Raw genomic sequence first — 19,867 nt, forward strand, 5'->3', positions numbered from 1 at the left:
GCCATCAGCTGTTGATGGAACCAGTCCTGGAGGAAATCAACACGCTTGCTTGCTTCCTTTCCTTCCTTCCTTCTTCGACTTCGATCAGGTTACTTGTTGAAGAAATCTCACGCCACAATCAAGGAACATTAGGATTGACCTAAATTGACTGGCTAAGCTGGGGCATTACAATACTCTAATTTTTAATCTTTTCAGTTTTGTTTCTGCTACTTGCTTTGCTTGACGAGCGATCCAAAATTTTCCCAGATATCTGGCCCTGAAATTCAGCTCTGCATATTTATATCTGTAAATTAACATAGCTTAGTTCAGGTTCAGTTATTAAGTGGTGACAGAATTAGAATCTGAGTTAATTTTCGAGTAAGTGGATTGGTGATCGATAGTGTCGCACAAGCTTGATCTGTATATTTACATGGCCGTCGCGTAAACGCCTCGCTAATTCTTTATTTGTGCGTTTCCCGCATAATCTACACCCCCCTTAATTCGCAGCATCGCAGGTAGTACTAGTTAGTACTGCGAAACTAACAGAAACACTTGGTTTATACGACTAATCAATCGGCTGCTTTATCAATTAACTACTGCAGTTAAGCTTAATTCTATCTGTCGATGAATTAAAAAACGAGCATGTCCAAGTACCTACGTGTATTCAGTGTTAAATTCATCTTCAGTAGTCAGTACCTGGCCACCAACAACTGCTATTCCGTCCAATTAAGTAAAGGGTGTGTTTTCTGAAAAAAGTTGGAAGTTTGAAGAAAGTTGGGAGTTTGGAAAAAAAAGTTGAAAGTTTATGTGTGTAGAAAAGTTTTTGATGTGATAGAAAGTTGAGAATATGGAGGAAACTAAACACGGCCAAAGTTACAATAAATAGGGAAATTCAAATCATCCCTTAAGAGGATATCCCCTCATTTTTACATGTCATTTAAAAAGTCATCAAAATTTTTTAAAAAAATTAGTATGATTGATCAATATGTGATATGTCATTTCACAAACATGCAAATTCAATTTCAATTTATACAAGTAGAAACAAATAACAAATTTGACTATGAATAGAATGCGTAATTCACGGTCAAATTTATTTTTTTTAATTATATAAGTCGAATTTTAACTCGCATGTTTAAAAAAAATATATCATATATTGATCTATCTTGATAAATTTTTTTAATTTTTTTGATAACTTTTTAATGACATGCACAAAACGAGATAATGTACACTCGAAAGACAAAAATCCACTTCCCAATAATTACTGCACTGGTATTAGTGCCATATCAACATATTCTATGCTACTCTATGCTAGTATCTTTCTGTTCGAGTTAATCACATGACCTCTCTGCTGGTGATTAAACCCTGAGGATGGTATAATCAACTGCATAATCACATCACATCCACCAATTGATTGGGCACTGCTGCAAGCCTTCTAGATTCTGAAAACTGCACATACAACAATAAGCATTGGTGCACAAGTATAATCCAAAATTAGCTATATCACTGTGTGTCACTCACGAGAGCAATCAACCATTACAAGTGTAGTACCTGACCTCTTAATTATGATGACTAAACTGTTGCCGGCAAGCAACGCCTTGATTCGATCGGCTCTAGCCTCTACCTTGCACATATGCAGCCAGCAATCCAGCATCATATCCTCCTCTATATAAGAAGCCCCTGACCTCCATGGCTACCACCACCACCTCACAAGCTAATTCAACCTACTAAGCTAGCTAGCTAGTGACAATTAAGTGATCACAAGTGTTGTTGCGATGGGTAGAGTAGTGGTCGTCGTGGCGGCGGCGGCGGTAGCCGTGGCCGTCGTCGTGCTGCTGGGCGCGGCGGCGCCGGCGGCGAGCGCGATGGAGTTCGGCGACAAGGACGTGGCGTCGGAGGAGGCGCTGTGGGAGCTGTACGAGCGGTGGCGCGGGCAGCACCGGGTGGCGCGGGACCTCGGCGAGAAGGCGCGGCGGTTCAACGTGTTCAAGGACAACGTCCGCCTCATCCACGAGTTCAACCGCCGCGACGAGCCCTACAAGCTCCGCCTCAACCGCTTCGGCGACATGACCGCCGACGAGTTCCGCCGCGCCTACGCCTCCTCCCGCGTCTCCCACCACCGCATGTTCCGCGGCCGCGGCGAGAGGCGCAGCGGCTTCATGTACGCCGGCGCCCGCGACCTGCCGGCGGCGGTGGACTGGCGCGAGAAGGGCGCCGTCGGGGCGGTCAAGGACCAGGGCCAGTGCGGCAGCTGCTGGGCGTTCTCGACCATCGCCGCCGTGGAAGGGATCAACGCCATCCGCACCAGCAACCTCACCGCGCTGTCGGAGCAGCAGCTCGTCGACTGCGACACCAAGACCGGCAACGCCGGCTGCGACGGCGGCCTCATGGACAACGCGTTCCAGTACATCGCCAAGCACGGCGGCGTCGCCGCCTCCTCCGCCTACCCGTACCGCGCCCGCCAGAGCTCCTGCAAGAGCTCCGCGGCGTCGTCCCCCGCCGTCACCATCGACGGCTACGAGGACGTGCCGGCGAACTCGGAGTCGGCGCTGAAGAAGGCGGTGGCGAACCAGCCGGTGTCGGTGGCGATCGAGGCGGGGGGCTCGCACTTCCAGTTCTACTCGGAGGGGGTGTTCGCCGGGAAATGCGGGACGGAGCTCGACCATGGCGTGGCGGCGGTGGGCTACGGCACGACGGTGGACGGCACCAAGTACTGGATCGTCAGGAACTCGTGGGGCGCAGACTGGGGTGAGAAGGGCTACATCCGGATGAAGCGCGACGTGTCCGCCAAGGAGGGACTCTGCGGCATCGCCATGGAAGCATCCTACCCCATCAAGACCTCGCCGAACCCGGCGCCCAAGAAGATCAAGAAGGTCACCGACGACGACGAAGATGATGATGACGAGGAGCACCGCCACCACGACGAACTCTAAGCTCATTTAATTGTGTGTTTTACAACAGTAACTGGCTACCGTTTGGAGGCGATTGATCGACGTCGTAACAAAATAAGCAGTTCGTTAATTTAATCACCTGTAGTTGATTTGATTGCATGCTCGTATTTTTTGCAATCTAGCTCGATTATGTTTACGCTGTGTAATGATTATTGATTATTAATTTGAAAAAGATTGTTAAGTATGAATTTTGTCCGATATTTTCTAATTTTCAATTTTCATTTGCACACACTTCTGTGTAGCACATAAGGTCCTAAGTTTAAATCTCCATAGGAGTGAATTTCAAACTAAGTTTCTACTCCCTCCGTTTCAAAATGTTTGACATCATTGACTTTTTAGCACATATTTGACCGTTCGTCTTATTCAAAAACTTTTATAAAATATGTAAAATTATATGTCTATAAAAATATATTTAACAATGAATCAAATGATAGGAAAAAAATTAATAATTACTTAAATTTTTTGAATAAGACAAACGGTCAAACATGTGCCAAAAAATCAATGGCGTCAAACATTTCGAAACGGAGGGAGTATTTTTTTTAAAAAAAATGCTGCATATATCCAGTTGGATATAGAGGCCGAGTAAAAAAATACCCTTCTCTTAGAAAAAATTGCACACGCTTCTTAAATTTATAAATGGTGTCCTTCATACATAACAATTTTCTTAGAGTGCTGGTCTAAAGATTCATTTGTTCGTACTTCGTACCCTTAGACTGTAATGATTTTTTTTAAAAAAATCTATCAATTTTAGTTTTCTCAAACAAAACTCTTGCGTTTTTTTACCGGAACAAAGACTATTGTGTTGGGAAGAAACGGCGCCGGTTTCAGGTTTGGCATGACGAGCGGCCACATGGAGGCCTAGCCCATGGGAACGCTCTTCCGGCCCATGGATTAGGCCCATAAAATCGGCCCACAAGCTACCTACACCTCTCTCTCGCTAGGTGGTTTGAGAAGAATCCATCTCTCTCTCTCTCTCCCAATCCCCCACCACCACCGCCAGCCACCAGCCACTGCCGCGGCGGGAATCCGGTTCCCGCGGCGACATCCCCCACGTCTCCGCCGCTGCACCGGCAAAGGCAGCTGCACCGCGACCCACCCGCGCGCTCCCAATCGGCCCCAAGATTAAGATTAAACCAGGAGAGACCACCCGATCGAGTGTTCTCTCACTTTCGCCATGGAGGTACTCCGCTACATCTTTTCCTGCTTCTCCTCCTCCTCCTCCAAATCATCCTCAGCATCTGCGGGCTCCGTGAGTATCTTCTTTAATTGCTAGTACGTAATTGTGATTTTACTGTGCTTAATTGTTGATCCAGTCCTAATAAGGCTATATTACTCGCTAGTCTGAGTTCTTGTGGTACTAGTAATTAGCGAAATTATGGGGAGAGTTCTCCATAATTTAGGCTAAAACCTTGTCAGTTATTGTTAATTCTAATCACCACCGGCAGCCTGATTCCAACATTTGATTATGGACTTACAACGAATTGAATTAGAATTTTATGCCGACTGTTAATTGTTACTAGTTCCTTTGTACCTTTGGGATATTTGATGATGATCTTGATTCACATAAGATAAGATAATCTACAACAAATTTCAGTGTATGTGCCAACCATAGTTGTCGAGTGCCATTTAGAGCGTTGAAGGGGATTGATTTCAATCTCATATGCCTCATCTCTCATGTTGCTGTTTTTCTCTGGGAAGAACCGTTTCATGTTGCTCCTGGTGCTGATACTGTTGCAGCACCGACTGTGGTCAAGCGGGGCTAGCGACAAGAACAAGGCAATGGTTGAGCAGCTCCAGAGGTACGGGATTATCAAGTCGAGCAAGGTCGCGCAGGTGATGGAGACCATCGACAGGGGGCTGTTTGTGCCTCCTGGTGCTTCTCCCTATTTCGACAGCCCGATGCCCATCGGTTACAACGCCACCATTTCTGCGCCTCACATGCACGCCTCTTGCTTGGAGCTCCTGGAGAAGCACCTTCAGCCTGGCATGCGTGCTCTGGATGTTGGATCAGGTCTCCCGTATCTCATATATTCAGTTTCGCTCAATCACTTCAACGTTTTATCTATGCTCCTAAAATATCATTTCAATTATGTATCATCACAACAGAAACACTTTTGAGTTTTGATGTTCTCATTCACAAAACTATGTTATGAATCTTAAGTGCCAAAATATAGAATTGCTTTTGTTTTTGAGTTACAACTTCAACTATAGGTTTATCATTACCCAAGATCTGTCAGTGGAGTAGTATCTTATCTAATAGATGTACTTATCACTGCACACTTTAGGCTTTGAAATGCAGAAATGTTTGCCAACATATGTGGAAAAAACAATATTTAGCTTCATCTCACAGCTTTTCCGTGAGGGTATGTATTCATGTGGTCTATGATGGGCTGGCCCCTACCCTATACCACAAAGATTCAGTAGTAATGTTGGTTTCTTTCATCTTTTTTTCTGTCATACTGATTTATGGAATTAAATATTGATTCAGGACTGCCGACCTGTTTAATATTTCCTAGCTGAAATGCTCAACAGATAGCAAATTTCTATACATGTTTGTCAACTCGCATTGCTTATTTACGTATCTTTGATAACTTCAACAGGCACAGGGTACCTAACAGCTTGCTTCGCGATTATGGTTGGACCAGAAGGGCGAGCAGTTGGTGTTGAACATATCCCAGAGTTGGTTACTTCGTCTATTGAAAACATCAAGAAAAGTGCAGCGGCTCCACAGTTAACTGATGGATCCCTCAGTATACATATTACCGGTAAGTAGCGCAAGTTTGCAGCTTTTAATTGTTCACTTTCCTCTCCACTAGTAGTAATGACAAACATGCTGAAGTGCCAAGGTCTGAACTGAATTGCAGCGTAGAGTACAATTTTGTAGACAAGGGCTTAGTTGCAAGGGTTAAATGATACTTTAAATAAACATGTTGAACTTCTGTAATTTGTTTTAAAGGGTTACTTTTGTCGGGTCTAACGTGGTAACAAGTTGTTTTAGGTTTCAAAGAGAATCTTTTTATCCATACCAAACAGTGAGTGGTTCTTCATCTGTGATACTTATGCTTTCTAGACACAGACTTGGAGCAACTTTGCCCATCCATCTCATAAACTTATATTGTGCATCCGGGTTGGCTTCAGCAGTACTTCATATTCCAAAACATTATTTACCTAACAATAATCGATCTCTGTAACTGATACAGATGGCAGAGAAGGTTGGCCAGAGCTCGCACCCTATGATGCCATCCATGTCGGAGCTGCTGCACCGCAGATTCCACAGGCGTTGATTGAGCAGCTAAAGCCCGGTGGCAGAATGGTGATCCCAGTTGGGACTATGTTCCAGGAGCTGAAAGTGGTGGACAAGAACCAGGATGGCAAGGTCAGCATAAGAGATGAGACGGCTGTGCGCTATGTGCCCCTCACAAGCAAGGATGCGCAGCTGCAGGCTAACTGAATGCACTACCATAATATTCTGCTGAATGTAAAACCTTCAATGCGTGATCCCAGTTACATCAAGATGTTATTATTGTACATAAATTGGTCCTACCGTATGTGTGAATCGCTTGGTGCTTGTCAACAATGTTGGATGTTGGTTCGTCATGAAGCATGGAAGTATGTGCTTGTGTTGATCTCTTTTGCCTCTAATGGTGTTTCCACTACAATGTGCATGACATATTTGTTATCTTCACAACACGGTTGGCTTAGATGTAACGTATCCTGCAGACTTGATCAGCTTTGTGACATTAAAGGGATTGGAGTGTCCATGACTATTGTGGTTTCCTGTGCATTATATGAACAATAGTTTATCAAAGTATTTGGTTCTTGCAAATCCAGAGAACAACATTTCTGAAAGAGAAAAAATAAGCATAATGCATAGGGGTAAGCACTGGCTGCTGCCATGCATTTGCTCCTTTTCTCAGATATATGGTCGACAAGTGAACTTTTGGATTATCACGGAAAAAAAATACTAAGGACATCATCATTATAAATATCCTACTTGGAAAGTTGAACTCATATTTTTGAGAATAATTTAACATAACATCAGCTTGGAAGACACATAAAAAGGACGGGAGGACTCAAAATCAGGAAGCTAACGCGCGCTCTGTAAATGACAACCATCAGCTTCCGCCTTAACGCATAACACTTTAGCATTCTTGTTCAAACGTGCAGACATGCTCCCCAACGCCATATGGAATCAAAAGCCTCGCTGTGGTCGCTCAGCTGCCACATTCACTCGAAGTGGGCGGCCATCCAATTCCTGTAATCCATCATGAACAATTGAGCATAATAAAAGAAGCATAAAAGAAACGGTATTAGCTTATAGAGCCTCCATATTTGCCATACTCGTTATAATGGTGATATTCAAGTGTATGCTTAATGTAGATGGTGCCGTCCTCACCTGTCCATCAAGGGCAGAAATAGCATCATCGAGCTCCTCCTTGGAGGCCATGGAAACAAAACCAAATCCCCGAGAACGCCCAGATTCTCTATCGTAGACAACCGAAGCGTTAACCACCTCTCCATGCTCGCTGAACAATTGCAGCAGCCTAGAGTCATCCACTTGCCATGGCAGGTTGCCAACATAAGCCCTGAAAGCAGGAGCAAACTGCCTTGGAGGTCTCTCCACACGAGAGCCCCTTGGAGCCGCCCTGTTTACGTTCAGAAGCCTTCCGTTGATATCCTGTAAAACATAAATTTATCAGCCAGCAGCTGAGAACACTGTGCAACTTATACAATTTCTTCTGTACTATCATTTTATCACTATGACAGAAATATCTTCGAGCTCAGTTTTACTGAACGCAGTTCATCGGGTATGGGAACATTTCACAATGGTTAACCTAAATGAGATGTACCAACAGTATAATTTTACCCTTTGATCAGATAATATAAATTGTTTCAGTTATCAAGGTACTTCCAATTTTATGTGTAACGGCAGCATGTGCGAATGGTGAAAATTGTGAAAATAAAATACTTCAATGGATTAAGAAACGACAATTCAGAAATGCACTCACATAGCGGTTAAGCATCTCAATGGCCTTGTCGGCTTCCTCAATCGTACTCATGGTAACGAACCCAAATCCACGGCTCTGCCCTGTCTCTCTGTTGTAAATGACCTAAATAAAAACAATAATTGGGTAATTGGAAATACTGAGCCTTGAGAATTTATGCAATTGGCAATAGTATCTTGCAATTCTTCTGTTAAAAAGAAGAAGGGGGAAATTGATTGTGGGCTGGCGCGCGAGTAGGCTCACCTCGGCGACCTCGACGACGCCGGCCTGCTCGAAGAGCTGGGCGAGGCCCTCGCTGTCGACGTCGTACGGCAGGTTACCGACGTACACCTTGGCCTCCTCGGGGGGCTCCGCCGCGAACTCCTCCTCCACCGCTTCCTCCTCCTCCTCCTCCACGGAGGCCACCACCTCCTCCTCCGCCTCCGCCTGCTCCTCGACCACCTCCTCCTCCTCCTCCTCCTGGGAACCCTCATCGGCCTCCTCCGTCTCGCTCCATTCGACGCCGGCCTCGGCGGCGGCGGCGGCGTCGGAGGAGGCGACGAGGGGCGCGAGGGGGAGGCGGCGGGAGGCGCGGAGGAGGGGCGGCGCGCGGGAGAAGAGGAGGTGGTGGAAGGGGAGGGCGGAGAGCTTGTGCGGGGCCTGGGTGGCGTCGGCGGAGGCGGCCGCGGCCATGGCCATCGCGAGCGAGGTGACGGAGGTGGTGGCCATGGCCATGGGCGAGCGAGGAGGAGGAGGATGAGGGGGGGGAGTAGGAGGGGATAAGCTAGCGCTACTGTTGGAGCTTGAGGCGCTCGTCGCCCTCCCCCTCTTTATCCGCCGCGCAACGTAGGGTGGGCTCCTTACTGGGCCCAATTGATTTTGGGCCTTCCACGTCCAACTGTCCGTTCCGGCCCATTTCTTGGAAAGGAAATGAGCCAACCGCCGTATGATGTGTGGATGGGATCACCAATACATTTGTTCACAAATTTTCGAAAGTTTTAAAAATTTAAAAAAGATACTCTGTCCTATTCAAAAAAAATTAGAATTATTATTTATTTTCTTTGTGACATACTCTCTCCATTTCACAATGTAAGTCATTCTAGTATTTCCTACATTTATATTGATGTTAATGTGTATATATATACACACACACACATGGGAGTATGTACACCTGCTATCATCCACCGTTGATCTGTGATTAGCTTCGATGGATCCTGATATCGGATTAACGAGCGGACCCGTTTAACTTTTTGACAAGAAAAAAATTACGTACCCCTTAATTTAGCCACGGAAACCGGAATGACCTGAGTACAATTCCTCGTTCCACCAGTGCATCGGATCCGAAAATCAGGTCACTAGGAGAGACCGCGATATAATAGAACTCGGAGAAGGCGGCGGCGATTCATCGTCGATTCCGCAACAGCAGCGAGATTCATCGTCGATCCATGGCTGCGTTGCAGGTGACGGCGTGATCCCGGCGCGGCGGCCTGCACGCGCGGCGCGGCGGCGGTGTAGACCGATCGGCAACATCGTGTGGCGGAAATGCAGGTCATCGTCCTCCAAGGCAACGGCGCGACGGGACGGGACTAGTCGACGGTGCGATGCAGCAATAGTTGAACTAACCCAGGCGGCATCAATCACTCGTCGATCTCGCGCAAAGCCTTTTCGATGGCGACAATGCATTCGGCGATAGCCATACGAGATCGATCAGATCCTGTGTACAATCTGAGACACCAGAATACATGTGGTTAGTACTACTTAATTATTTCTTATGTCGTGTATATCATATCAATCTTATCTTCTTCTTTGCCCAGGCAGTCGCATGGTGCATATGCACACCTCGGAGAGGCTAGTGATGCTAGTCGTCGCTAGAGTCCGCAGTACGGTGTGCTTGCGCATATATATATATATATATATATATATATATATATATATATATATATATATATATATATATATATATATATATATATATATATATATATATATATATATATATATACACACACACACACACACATATACACACACACTTTATTATCCAAAGTACTTTAAGCACAAATTTTCGTTTTTTATATTTGCACAAATTTTTTTGAATAAGACGAGCGGTCAAACATTGTAAGTAAAAACTTAAAATCTCTTGTATTATGGGACGGAGGGAGTATAATTTTAGTGCAATTGTGATGTAATGACACTGTAACTTGCATGTAACTACAATATACTTCCTCCGTTTCACAATGTAAGTCATTCTAGTATTTTCCACATTCATATTGATATATTCATTAACATCAATATGAATGTGGGAAATACTAGAATGACTTACATTGTGAAACGGAGGGACTTTTAGAACTCTCTCCGTAATATATTATTTCGGTGAAACGGAGGTCGTAGAGACGAATCATCTCACATGTATACACGCCGTGACTTTTAATTCCTCACTTGCACTGTTGCACAAATCTTGAAACAAATATAACGGTTCAAAATTATATGAAAGTTATATATAAGTTACATTATAGTTACATGCAATTTACAATATTTATTATTTTTTTAGAGAAAAATTATTGATAAATATATAGCAAAATTACACGTGGATAAATTGGACTGGTCAACACCGCATCCCCCTCTATGCCGAACCGGGCCCACGCTGCCTCTCGTCTTCCTCCTCGGAACGACTTTGATTTCTAACCGCGCGACATGGACGACGACGAGACATCAATTGGACACTAGATTATTTTTTTTTAGGGATGCATGAAACGTGCTGTCAATCACATTGCCACTATTACAACAGTTGCATTAGCACAATGGCGGCAGCAGAGAGGATTTAGCTTAGCTAGCTGAGCTCAGTCACTGGGGAGTGGAGCTGGAGCCGCATGTCTGTGCTGCCCATCCTGCCGGCGCCGACGAGCGTCAGGCCGTCGGGGTACACGTCGACGCGGCCGAAGGCGTCGGTGCCGGGCGGGCACTCCAGCGCCGCCTCCAGGGTGCGGTGGTGGACGCCGCGGGCGTCGACGCCGTAGCCGCCCCTGTGGTCGTGGCCGGCGAGGCACGCCGCGACGCAGCCGTGCCGGTGCACCACGCGCATCACCTCCTCGTAGTTCCACATCAGCCCCGACGGCGACGCCGCGCCGGGGTGCAGCGGCAGGTGGCTGCACACCACCGCCGCCTCCCGCCGCCGCGCCGCCCCGCGCAGCACGCCGTCCAGCCACCGCAGCTGCGCCTCGCCGACGGCGCCGTTGAACATCACGAACCGCCGGTCCACGCCGGCGAGGCCGCTCGGGCTGTTCTTGTCCGCGTTCGGGTTCCTCTCGTCCAAGAACCTCCTCGCCGCCGCCGCCACCGGGTGGCCGCGCGGCCATCCCACGGCGCTGAAGTCGTACGCGTCGAGGACGACGAACCTGTAGCCCGGGAACGGCGAGAAGTCGTAGTAGGCGCGCCCCGACGGCATCCTGAGCAGCGACACGAGCTTGCTCCGGGGAAGGTTGTAGAGGCAGTGGTTGCCGAGCATGTGGTAGGCCGGGCCATGGAAGCGGTCGAACTCGGCGACGACGGCCTGGACGGCAGCCAGCGACCTGTCCTTGGGGCAGAAGCCGTCGACGATGTCGCCGAAGTTGACACAGAAGCGGACGCCGCCGCCGGCGACGGGATGCTTGTGGTTGTGGGCGTTCCAGGAGCGGACGGCTCTCTGCAGGATGGTGAGGCTGTGGCGGTAGTAGCGGGGGACGCCGAGGAAGGAGCGGCCGTCGGGGATGTCGGCGTACTGCACGTCGGCGATGACGCCGAACGAGAAGAGGGGCTCCTTGCCCGCCGCCGTCGCCCGGACCGCCACGGCGTTCGGCGGCTGAACCAGCATCGGTCGTCGTTGCCGAATGATTGCCAATCGGCCGGCGACCACCACAAGCTTGTCTTCCTCTCCGGCGAGCTGTGACCACTGGCCAGTGACCTGACCAGGAGAGGGGAGGAGGAAGAAGAGTATCCGCCGCGTCCACCGGCCGCTCGTTTCCGGGGATGGCCGGCGAGGCAACGACAAAGCAAGTGCAAGTGGGCGGTGGTCCGGCCATCACGTGGCACAATCGATGGCTAGTAATATTTAGAAAAAAAAAATTGTACTAGTAATAATAATGTTCAGCTAGAAATTTTATTTCAATAAAAAAGATCAACCAGAAAAAATTGAAATAGTATCTGCATCTGCTTAGGCGTTAGAATCACTGCAGTGGCTTCATTCCTCCTATAAATAAGTAAACTTTAGGTCCCTCGTCTTGATGTCGAGTTTAAATCATATCCTTAAACCATATGACGTATCCCTTATTTTTTAAAATCGGTACAAATATAGTCATGAGACAATATTGAAGGTGGTTTTGGATAACGTGGCACAATAAGCAAAAATAAATAAATAACCACATGGGACCCATATGTAAGTGAAACAGCTCGATGATCGTGCTTCGGCTTGAGCATCACCGTCACCAGCCATGTCAACATCCACACTGCCCGTATGGTTTGCCTCGTCGTCCACGCGGCTCCGCCGCCGCCACCTGACGGAGTGAGAAAGGGGATAAAAAAAAAAGATCGTTGTTTCACTTACATGTGGGGTTTCGTGTTATCTTTTATTTTCTTCTTGTGCCACATCAGCGCCATGTCACTCAAAACCGCTTTCAATATTATCTTAGGACTATATTTTGTATTGGTTTTGAAAAATGATGGATGTGTTGTACCTAGTTTTACGGTTTAGGGATGTGATTCAACCTCGACATCAACATGAGGGACTAATGGTGAACTTATTCCTTCCTCCTACATTCCTATTTCCATTTTCACAGCGTCGGCCCATCATAATACGGTCCACATATTTGTTAGTTTTATTTTGGGAAAAGTCTGTTTTGAGTCCTCTCCGGGAGAGCTGCCAGAGAGAGATGGAGTCATGTAGTGAAGAGAGGGGAGAGGGAGAGGATGTATACATGTGGCCCTATGAAGATGGGAAGTACTCCCTCCGTCCCAAAAAAAAGATAAACTCTGGGTTTCCGTGTTCAACTTTGACTGTCCGTCTTATATGAAATTTTTTTATAATTCGTATTTTCATTGTTGTTAGATAATAAAACATGATTAATATTTTATGCGTGACTTGTTTTTTTAATTTTTTTCATAATTTTTTTAAATAAGACGGACGGTCAAATGTTAGGCACGGAAACCAGGGTTTGTCTTTTTTTGGGACGGATAGAATAGTCACTTACACGAGGAGGGCTCACGTCTACTCCCTCCGTCCTAAAATATAAGTATTTTTACCTATGAATCTAGACAACTATGTGTCCAGATTCATAGCCAATAGTTGTTATATTCTAGAACGGAGGTAGTACTTTTTATTTTTTTTGATTGGGCATCACATCAACCAAAACCAATCTCAAAATAGCCGAGTGAGTCATTCTAAACTGATTTTAGTATCAGAGGAGACGGTGATATACCTAGTTTTACGACGGTTCAGACTTGAGAGATACAAATCAGATTCAACCAATAGCAAGGGAGGCAAAATTGACTTATTTTTTCTTTCGTTTTTATCGTGCGAGGGTTATTAATATTCTTTTTCATCATTGATGCCATAACCCTTATTTAAAAAGAAAAACAGCAAAATTTCATTAAACCGGATTTTGTGAAGAACCAAACATAACCAACTTCCTGGGGGTCTTCATCAGCATAAAAAAGTGTTAGAACAAGACTAGGAAAGATTATTGCACGGATGCAGAATCATGATGTGCCGAAGCGATGGTAGGCAGGAACACGCTGTCAGCATAGTTGGGTTACAGGGATTATTGCAAGAAATCATCATGCATGCTTACTCTGTCCATCACCACTTGATTAGGAGGGATCTAAATGGTGATCCCGCTGTAGCAATCTTCAAACAGTGCAATATATCTCAATGGAATATACTAATTAAATTGCATGGTTAGGGGTTAGGGTGTCAAGAGCATCAGGTCGGTCTCAGAATATATGATACGATCGTCCTGTCACTTGCCCATAATCGAACTGGACCTTGATATACAGCTAGCGATTGCGTGTTGATTAAAAATTTCCGTGAAAGCATGTCCTCCCAACTGATGTAAGCATCAGCATGTCAAGGTTAACACCTCACTATCTCATGTGATCTCGTGTGGTAAGATACAAGAGAAAAACTGGAAGTAGCAGTGCCACCAATGGCATGAGGATTATCAATCAGATGGCCAAAGCAGCTAGCATTGGGTGTGTACAGTTTGTCCAAATCACCAACCAACCATACATCTATAGGAGATGATGAGATCCATCCTTAAATCGACCAGACCTGCAGATATTGGTTGCCGCTGGCCATTGACGTGCATACTTTAATCGACTAATCAATTCCTCGGATGCCACCTCTCTCTGCAAGCTCACCACACGACCATGCCAATATAAACAAGAAGGAAGAAATTCGCAACAAATTTATATTCATCGACTTTGGCATCACAAGTAGAGTAGCAGATCAAAACGCAACGCGTCTCGAATCAAATCCATCTTCTTTTTTGGTCTCTTCTTCTTCTTCTTCTTCTTCCCCTCGCATACGTGCGCAATACATAGTGCATTCCATTTTATTGCAGCAGCAGCAGCTAATCTCGCCGGAAGAAAAACCAAAGCCGGAGGCGATGAGGGAGCTGTCGTGCTTCGGCGACAGCTCGGTCGGCATCGCCGCCGCCGCGGCCGGTGACTCCGGCGGCGGCGGCGGCGGCGCGCTGGATCGCTCGCTGCAGGCGGCGACCACGACGGTGTACGGTGCGTCGCTGCACTCCGGGAAGGAGCTCCTCATCCGGGTCACGTGGACGCGGAGCGCCGCCGGAGCCACCGGCCTCGCCGTCGCCTTCGACGACGCGCTCTCGCCGTCGTCGAGGTGCGCCCACCACGTGCTGCACAAGAAGCGCGGGAGCCGGTCCCTCGCCACCGCCGCCGGCACGGCCGTGGGCGTCCACTGGGACACCGCCGAGGCCACGTACGCGTCGGGTTCGTCCCCCGAGCCCACCGGCGACTACTACCTCGCCGTCGTCGCCGACGCCGAGCTCGCGCTGCTCCTCGGCGAGGGCGGCGCGGCGCGGGACCTCTCCCGCCGGTTCGGCGACGACGGCGGTGGCGCCGTCGTCCTCAGCCGGCGAGAGCAGCTGCGCGGCGCGGCGACGGCGCACACCACGCGGTGCAGGTTCCGGGAGGGCGGGGCGGAGCACGAGGTGGCGGTGCACGCGACCCGCGGCGGCGGCGGCGGCGGTGAGGGGGAGGTGCGGGTCAGCATCGACGGGAAGAGGGTGGCTGAGGTGAGGAGGGTGGGGTGGGGGTTCCGCGGCAACCGCGCCGCCGTGCTCGCCGACGGCGAGGTGGTGGACGTGATGTGGGACGTGCACGACTGGTGGTTCGGCCGTGGCGGCGGCGGCGGCGGAGCTGGAGCTGGCGCGCAGTTCATGGTGAGGGCGAGGGCGGAGAAGGAGGGGAGGCTGTGGATGGCCGACCAGCCGCCGGCGAGGGGTGGCTTCTTCCTGCACGTGCAATGCTACCGCCGGTGACGTGACGTCACTGGACAGTATGTATGTGCAATGTGTTACTAACAAAACTAGTCCGTGCCAATCAGCTTCTCTAATTCGAGTTGGTGATTTTATTACAGTGTAAATCATGGTGTACATGAAAGATATAAGTATATGTCTCCAGCCTGACATTGTATGAACATGGGTACATGCATGCTGATGTGAGTGTTTCTGGTTATCTGAATCGCAATCAAATGGCATAGATAGATTCTGATCATGGTTACATAGAAAAAATGATGCTTACATTGCCTCCAGATAGCTTCATTGAGATCAAGCAGAAACGCTTGCATTCTCTGCCACGATGCTGTCAAGTAATGACTCGCATGCGTCTTCCAGCAGATCCAGCACCTGAAAAACATTGTGCAAAGATAGGTTACTACTGGAGAATGTACATCACGCATATCTTTCTCATGTAAAATCTTGTCCTCGTATAATCGGCACAACAGACAACATCATCGTTGCTTGCACGTAAGGAACTATGAGTACACTTAATGGTTTTGAGGAAGAACCATATTAAGTCAAATGCATGAAAGAATATTAATCAGGCATTCAGCAACAGTCTTATTTGAAGGAAATGAAGGAACATTGGCAAAAACTTAAATAAATCCGACTTTCATTTTTGCTGATAATATTACTTAGCTACTAATACTACCCCATTGGGATTACTTTGAACAATGCCTTAAACCCAGGAGTTCATCTATATATCTAAAAAAGGATCACTTCAAAATTTCTTCACGGATCACACTCTATGTTATTCTGTTTATGATCTTGATAGTCAAAGGTGAAAATTTTAGAGCAATTAATTATTGTGCAAAGGACTAAGTAAGGCTCAAAGTTGTCTACGATTTGACACTATGTTTTAGAAGCCTTGCTGAAGAATTTTCATCAACTTCTTCTATGCTTCTCAAGCATGCTAGTGAGGGCACCAACCAAACAGGCCCAAAGACTTTGGGCAGAGCTAATGAAGATCATAGGTCAGTACTGGAGGTACACTTTCATGCATAAAATACTATGCTTGAACAGAAAACATTATTTTATTGTTTCATGCTGTCATGCACACATGGATGCTCATGTTCATCCCCACTGGGTCAAACAATGAAACATATCTAACTTCAGTCAGAAAAATGGAACATATCTAACATGTAATTTGCAGACTTCAAAACAATCGTGCACTTCATCATCTCACCTTTTCAAATCCTTGAGGGCCTCCATAATACGGATCTGGGACTTCTGACTCAGTATGACGCTTGCAATAGGAACACATCAACTTAACCTAGTAAAGGTAAAAAGAACATTTCATGTGTTAGTTTTCAAGCATGAATACCAACATCAGCTTAACTGCTTAACCATATGGCATGTTGGTTCTTATCCATTCTTAGCCTTGCCAAATTTTTGGCAATGTCAGGAATAGGTATTGTCAAAATTTTGGAAAAATTGGGCTTTTGTTTCGCTTGCCTACCCATGTTGCATTTTGGCAATGTACTCAATTCAACCAAGCCAGATATTTTGGCAATGCCCATTTATTGGCCACAAACCAAATGGGTGACTAATTTTTGGATTGCCATTTTTTTTTTTTGGTTTGGTTGAGTTTGGGCTTAACTGGACTTCCAGATTGCAGTATGAGATAACTAACTACTGTAAAGTTGTATAAGGGTGTCAGAAAGAGAATAAACGCTAGGCCAGACACTATCCATTATCAAGCAGCTATGTGGTCACCCCTCTACCAGAAATAAGAGAGTATCTGCCTATCTGGTAAAAGAAATCTAACTCGTAGATATGGTGAATCAGTCAAGTTGCTAGAACAAAGTAGCCATCATCAGCTGGAGCAAGAGCAATGCAAGAGACTACTTTGTAGAAATTGATGATTCAGCATTTGCCCGAAACAAACTTAGAAAGTGCACTTCACTGTAAGTGAAACATGCTAAGGAATGTTGGAGAAAATCAAGTAGGGGAATAAATAATAATTGCAGTATATTAATTCTTCACCTTCCATGTCATATTGAAAGACAAAGGGCATGGTCAATTGGTCATATCACCGATTATTTTAGGGGAAAACATGTATTAGGAGAAAGCAAATGTGGATACTTCAGATTGTGCATATAACGGCATATAACATGCTGTTTGGGTTCCCATAGATGCCTAAACTCTGTAAGACCTCAGGTTCTGGGGTTAAGACAACAAAATTAAAAATAGAAATGATCAAACAAGTATATGCAGGATGAACATTAATGGAATGTTTGCAATACAGGAATTTTGTGGAAAATTAATTGGACTCAGCAAATTCACACAGAACTTGGGGAAATAATCTCATGTTATAAATGAGTCAAGAACTCTTATAACATATTAACATTCTAACCTTCTTGGGTCCACTGTCTGGGAGGGGTTCCCTGTGTCTCCATCTCTCAAATGAACTGAGTAGGTCTTCTGCACATTGCTCCAAATAAAAGCACATAAGGCAGCTGAACATAATAAAAAAAAGAGGTACCGAAACACAGATGAGAGGAGTTGAGAGAGTACCATAATTCTGCCTATCCATTGCAAGGATAAGATCAAAATCTCGGAAGTCGGAGGGTTTGACAGGCCTGGATATGGAGGTCACCTCAATTCCCCTCTTCTTTGAAGCTGATCTCATCCTTGAGTCTGCCTTGTTACCCTGAATCCAAGCAACACCTCATCAATGATGATGTCATCGCTGAACAGAGCAATGTACAAACAAGCATGGTATTACAGAATACAACCTCATGGTAACCAATTGTACCAGCAGAGTCTATGAGAAACTTGGACTCAAGCCCACGCTTGCTCACGAGGTTCCGGAACACAGCCTCAGCTGCAGGGCTCCGACAGATGTTGCCTGTATACACAATTTACATCAACACAGGCAACAAACACCACACGTTTCAGGCTGTAATACACATAGGTAAGATAAGGCAGTGGGGTGAATTTATCCTTTTTCTGAAAAACAGGGGGAGACGCACCAATGCACGTGAAAACATGCAAACGTACACAGACAAATAAACATGTCAAAGAAGGTAGCGCACAATCTTATACGCTGATAAAGCAAACACTACATTGCTTGTACATGGAAAGATGTCGAAATTCACATGTACTAAGCACCTGACACAAAATTATACAGCTCGTCCTGATAAACCAAGCAACTAGAAATTTGAAGCTGTGAAGTCTGAGCTATATATCACTACACGGAACAGATTGTCGTAATCAAATGATCAGAATAATGCAACAACTGAAAGCAGATAGTCCCTAAACCAAATTGCAACTTATACAGTGCACACATAACCCTTGAGAGAATGCATTTTGGTATTCCAACTGACCAAAATCTCCGAATTGAGCTGAACAAAAACTGTGAGAACCCATCCTGGTGCTTACTAATACTAGCACATGCGAGCATATCCGTAAAACTTGATAACCATATCACGTACAGCCAGAAAAACTCCCACACTTCCCAATGTGCATAATACTATCACGGACAAACTCCAATGGAGAAATCAGGCAAACGCGATGGGGAAATTGGAGAGATAAAATGCCGTCCCCGAATTAGTGCACGCACGGTGCGGACACACTAGGGCTGATAGTCGCAGAAGCACCCAAAATCAGCGGGACGAAGCAATCACAGGCAACTTCAATCCACATGGACAATTATCAAATCGAGTGGCGCTATCAAGCGGTTCCCCAATCAGTTCATGGCCCATCGCTGAGACGATAAGAAGCTAGGGTTGGTGTGATTTACCGAGACAGACGAAGAGGACGGAGAAGGGCTTCGCCTGCGCCCCCTCTGCCGCCGCGGCGCTCGCCTCCGCAGCCATCTCCCCCTCCGCCGCCGCCGCCGCAGCCGCAAATCGAAGGCGAGGGTTTAGAAACGGATCGCGAGGACGAGCCTGGCCGAGACCCGAGCTGGAGATGGAGATTGTAGTGGGAAAAGGTGAAGCGGTGCAGTGACGACTGGCTGCCACAAGTGGAGGCCGCGGCACGCGCCTCCTAACCGGGTATCGCGTTGTCGGGTTCGGAGCCGGAGATGAGCAGGCGGCGGAGCTCGCCGCGGCTGCTCCGGCCATGGCCGCCGGCGCCACGAGCTCCTCCCTCTCGCGTGCGCGGGGGAAGCTGTGTGGATGGGGGCAATTCGAGCGACGAGTGGCTCGCGCCGCGGAAGCGGAGATGGTTCGGTGTACTGGAGCTTTTGAATCCGAAAACTCCCTAATAATCCTCGGAAAAAAAAAGGAGAGAAAAATATCGATAAGGTTGAGGAATTCGTCTAACTGGGTTGGGCCTACTGGACCGTTTTAATATGGGCCGTGGGTTACGGCCTGTGGGCTGGCTGTTGTAAACATTTGCGTAAAAAACCCCAAGAGAAGAATTTACTTTTCATTTGAATCCCCCGTGT

The 19,867-nt window shown here is 46.7% G+C and overlaps 6 protein-coding genes across 7 annotated transcripts; 3 read left to right on the forward strand and 3 right to left on the reverse strand.

Annotated features, from left to right (window-relative positions):
* Nucleotides 1-1,629: 1,629 nt before the first annotated feature.
* LOC4346292 (KDEL-tailed cysteine endopeptidase CEP1) lies at nt 1,630-3,111 on the forward strand. The gene has a single exon (XM_015792741.3). It carries the CDS (start codon nt 1,752-1,754, stop codon nt 2,907-2,909), a length of 1,158 nt encoding a protein of 385 aa, XP_015648227.1. The 5' UTR covers nt 1,630-1,751; the 3' UTR covers nt 2,910-3,111.
* A 775-nt stretch (nt 3,112-3,886) lies between these two features.
* On the forward strand, nt 3,887-6,553 carry LOC4346293 (protein-L-isoaspartate O-methyltransferase 1). Of its 2 annotated transcripts, none has more exons than XM_015794961.3 (4): nt 3,887-4,176; nt 4,665-4,938; nt 5,528-5,692; nt 6,128-6,553. In XM_015794961.3, the coding sequence occupies exons 1-4, from the start codon at nt 4,102-4,104 to the stop codon at nt 6,376-6,378; spliced, it is 765 nt and encodes a 254-aa protein (XP_015650447.1). In that variant the 5' UTR covers nt 3,887-4,101; the 3' UTR covers nt 6,379-6,553. The 2 variants fall into 2 exon arrangements, with proteins under 2 accessions (XP_015650447.1, XP_015650448.1); XM_015794962.3 differs by having other exon boundaries at nt 3,887-4,107.
* Nucleotides 6,554-6,849: 296 nt separating this feature from the next.
* Nucleotides 6,850-8,717, reverse strand: LOC4346294 (28 kDa ribonucleoprotein, chloroplastic). The gene is made up of 4 exons (XM_015794960.3): nt 8,177-8,717; nt 7,937-8,038; nt 7,324-7,605; nt 6,850-7,182 (listed from the first exon to the last, which is right to left on the reverse strand). Exons 1-4 carry the CDS (start codon nt 8,645-8,647, stop codon nt 7,120-7,122), a joined length of 918 nt encoding a protein of 305 aa, XP_015650446.1. The 5' UTR covers nt 8,648-8,717; the 3' UTR covers nt 6,850-7,119.
* A 1,656-nt stretch (nt 8,718-10,373) lies between these two features.
* LOC4346295 (manganese-dependent ADP-ribose/CDP-alcohol diphosphatase-like) lies at nt 10,374-12,233 on the reverse strand. The gene has a single exon (XM_015793427.2). The coding sequence runs from the start codon at nt 11,760-11,762 to the stop codon at nt 10,743-10,745; it is 1,020 nt and encodes a 339-aa protein (XP_015648913.1). The 5' UTR covers nt 11,763-12,233; the 3' UTR covers nt 10,374-10,742.
* A 1,787-nt stretch (nt 12,234-14,020) lies between these two features.
* On the forward strand, nt 14,021-15,688 carry LOC4346296 (uncharacterized). The gene has a single exon (XM_026020022.2). It carries the CDS (start codon nt 14,278-14,280, stop codon nt 15,451-15,453), a length of 1,176 nt encoding a protein of 391 aa, XP_025875807.1. The 5' UTR covers nt 14,021-14,277; the 3' UTR covers nt 15,454-15,688.
* Nucleotides 15,520-19,631, reverse strand: LOC4346297 (uncharacterized). The gene is made up of 6 exons (XM_015794452.2): nt 19,217-19,631; nt 18,210-18,322; nt 17,989-18,124; nt 17,828-17,895; nt 16,658-16,744; nt 15,520-15,819 (listed from the first exon to the last, which is right to left on the reverse strand). Exons 1-6 carry the CDS (start codon nt 19,539-19,541, stop codon nt 15,742-15,744), a joined length of 807 nt encoding a protein of 268 aa, XP_015649938.1. The 5' UTR covers nt 19,542-19,631; the 3' UTR covers nt 15,520-15,741.
* Nucleotides 19,632-19,867: the final 236 nt, after the last annotated feature.

This window comes from Oryza sativa, chromosome 8, assembly GCF_034140825.1.
Source record: "Oryza sativa Japonica Group chromosome 8, ASM3414082v1".
Classification (NCBI taxonomy): domain Eukaryota; kingdom Viridiplantae; phylum Streptophyta; class Magnoliopsida; order Poales; family Poaceae; genus Oryza; species Oryza sativa.